Raw genomic sequence first — 1,421 nt, forward strand, 5'->3', positions numbered from 1 at the left:
TATATATATATATATATATATATATATATATATATATATATCGTTTGTAAAAAATATAAATCCGAAAAAAGAAGCACACTCTAAGATGTAGATAGTATATATCAAAAATGGGAAGGCCGGTTTATAAGATTACCTAAGATTTTCCGTCCATAAAAGACCAACAGGTTTTGGGGATCTGACAATACGCTATAAAGCTATTGGCCAACATGTTTTTGGGATCTGACGATACGCCATAAAGCTAAACTCTTTATGGTCGGGGAAACCTAAGGTAATCCTATAAATCAGCCTTCCCCATTTTTAATATATATATATATATATATATATATATATACACGCGCGCATGCGCACGTTTGTTTGATCCACTGCTTTACAAACGGTGTTGGTCAGTTTACGTCCCTCTAACTAAACGGTTCGGCAAAATAGACCGATAAAATAAACACCAAACATAAAAGAAATAAGTTCTGGGGTCGATGTATTCCACTAAACTCTAAATCGGTGTCCCAGCATAGCTGCAGTCCAGTGAATGAAACGAAACAAGATTAGATTCTGACATAATCATCATCTACACCACCTGAAAGATATTTGTAGAAAATTTCATTAAAAAATATCTATTAAATATCTGCCTTTGTTAAAGTTGTGAGGAAACAAAGTTGGGACATACACAGGGCCGGTTACTAGGAAGTGCGAGGCTCTCCACAAAAGTTGAAGATTGATGTTTCTTGCAATACCCCGGTCCCAGCCAGAAAACGCTGAGGGCTTAAGCTCCACCAATTAGCCACAATGATATACTAAAATGTGAACGCTCATATGAAAGTTTTAATGTTCTGACATACTGTTGGTGAATAGGCCTTCTCAAAACAAACTTTACTGACTTTTTTTTTTATCTGAAAAGTCTTTCAAAATTATTTCAAAAGAAATGGTTTTTGTAATGTCATTTTCTGCAGATAGCATCGCCAAATTATTTAGTCTCTCTTGCGAAATTGTTAACGTAGGTATGTTTTAATCAGTTTTAGTTTTGAATCACCTGATGCAACTGTTACGGGTATTGTTGAGTAAGTCCTAAAAGCAATAAAAAACGTTTGGAAATGTTTAATACAACATAGCGTCCTCTACTAGAATGTGTACTCGGGGCCCACTCTTAGTACGGGGACCAATTTGAACAAATTTGTTTAATTAGCTTAAAACCGACTCCGAGTATACGCAATTATGTTGGTATACCTTTCACCCCTCTTACCCTAAAAAAAAGTCGAATTAAATCGTAAAAGTAATTTTTGATACAACTCACCAGTTGTTGAACTCCATCGATTTAAATTTTCCAGGGAATTTCTTTCGCATCTGAAAACTATAGACATTTTTTGCTTCGTTTTACAAATTCAAAAGTCTCAATAGTAAAAATAATTAGACAAAAATTCTTTCTAAGA

At 34.1% G+C, this 1,421-nt stretch overlaps 1 protein-coding gene across 1 annotated transcript in view; it reads right to left on the reverse strand.

The window, feature by feature from the left end:
* Positions 1 to 1,389, reverse strand: part of LOC106884270 (uncharacterized) — a 38,258-nt gene extending 36,869 nt beyond the window's left edge. Inside the window, exon 1 of the mRNA XM_052976049.1 lies at positions 1,286 to 1,389. Coding sequence (XP_052832009.1) covers positions 1,286 to 1,352 — 67 coding nt within the window. The 5' untranslated portion in view covers positions 1,353 to 1,389. The remainder of the gene's footprint in view (positions 1 to 1,285) is intronic.
* Positions 1,390 to 1,421: the final 32 nt, after the last annotated feature.

Source organism: Octopus bimaculoides, chromosome 23 (assembly GCF_001194135.2).
Source record: "Octopus bimaculoides isolate UCB-OBI-ISO-001 chromosome 23, ASM119413v2, whole genome shotgun sequence".
In the NCBI taxonomy this organism is placed as follows: Eukaryota; Metazoa; Mollusca; class Cephalopoda; order Octopoda; family Octopodidae; genus Octopus; species Octopus bimaculoides.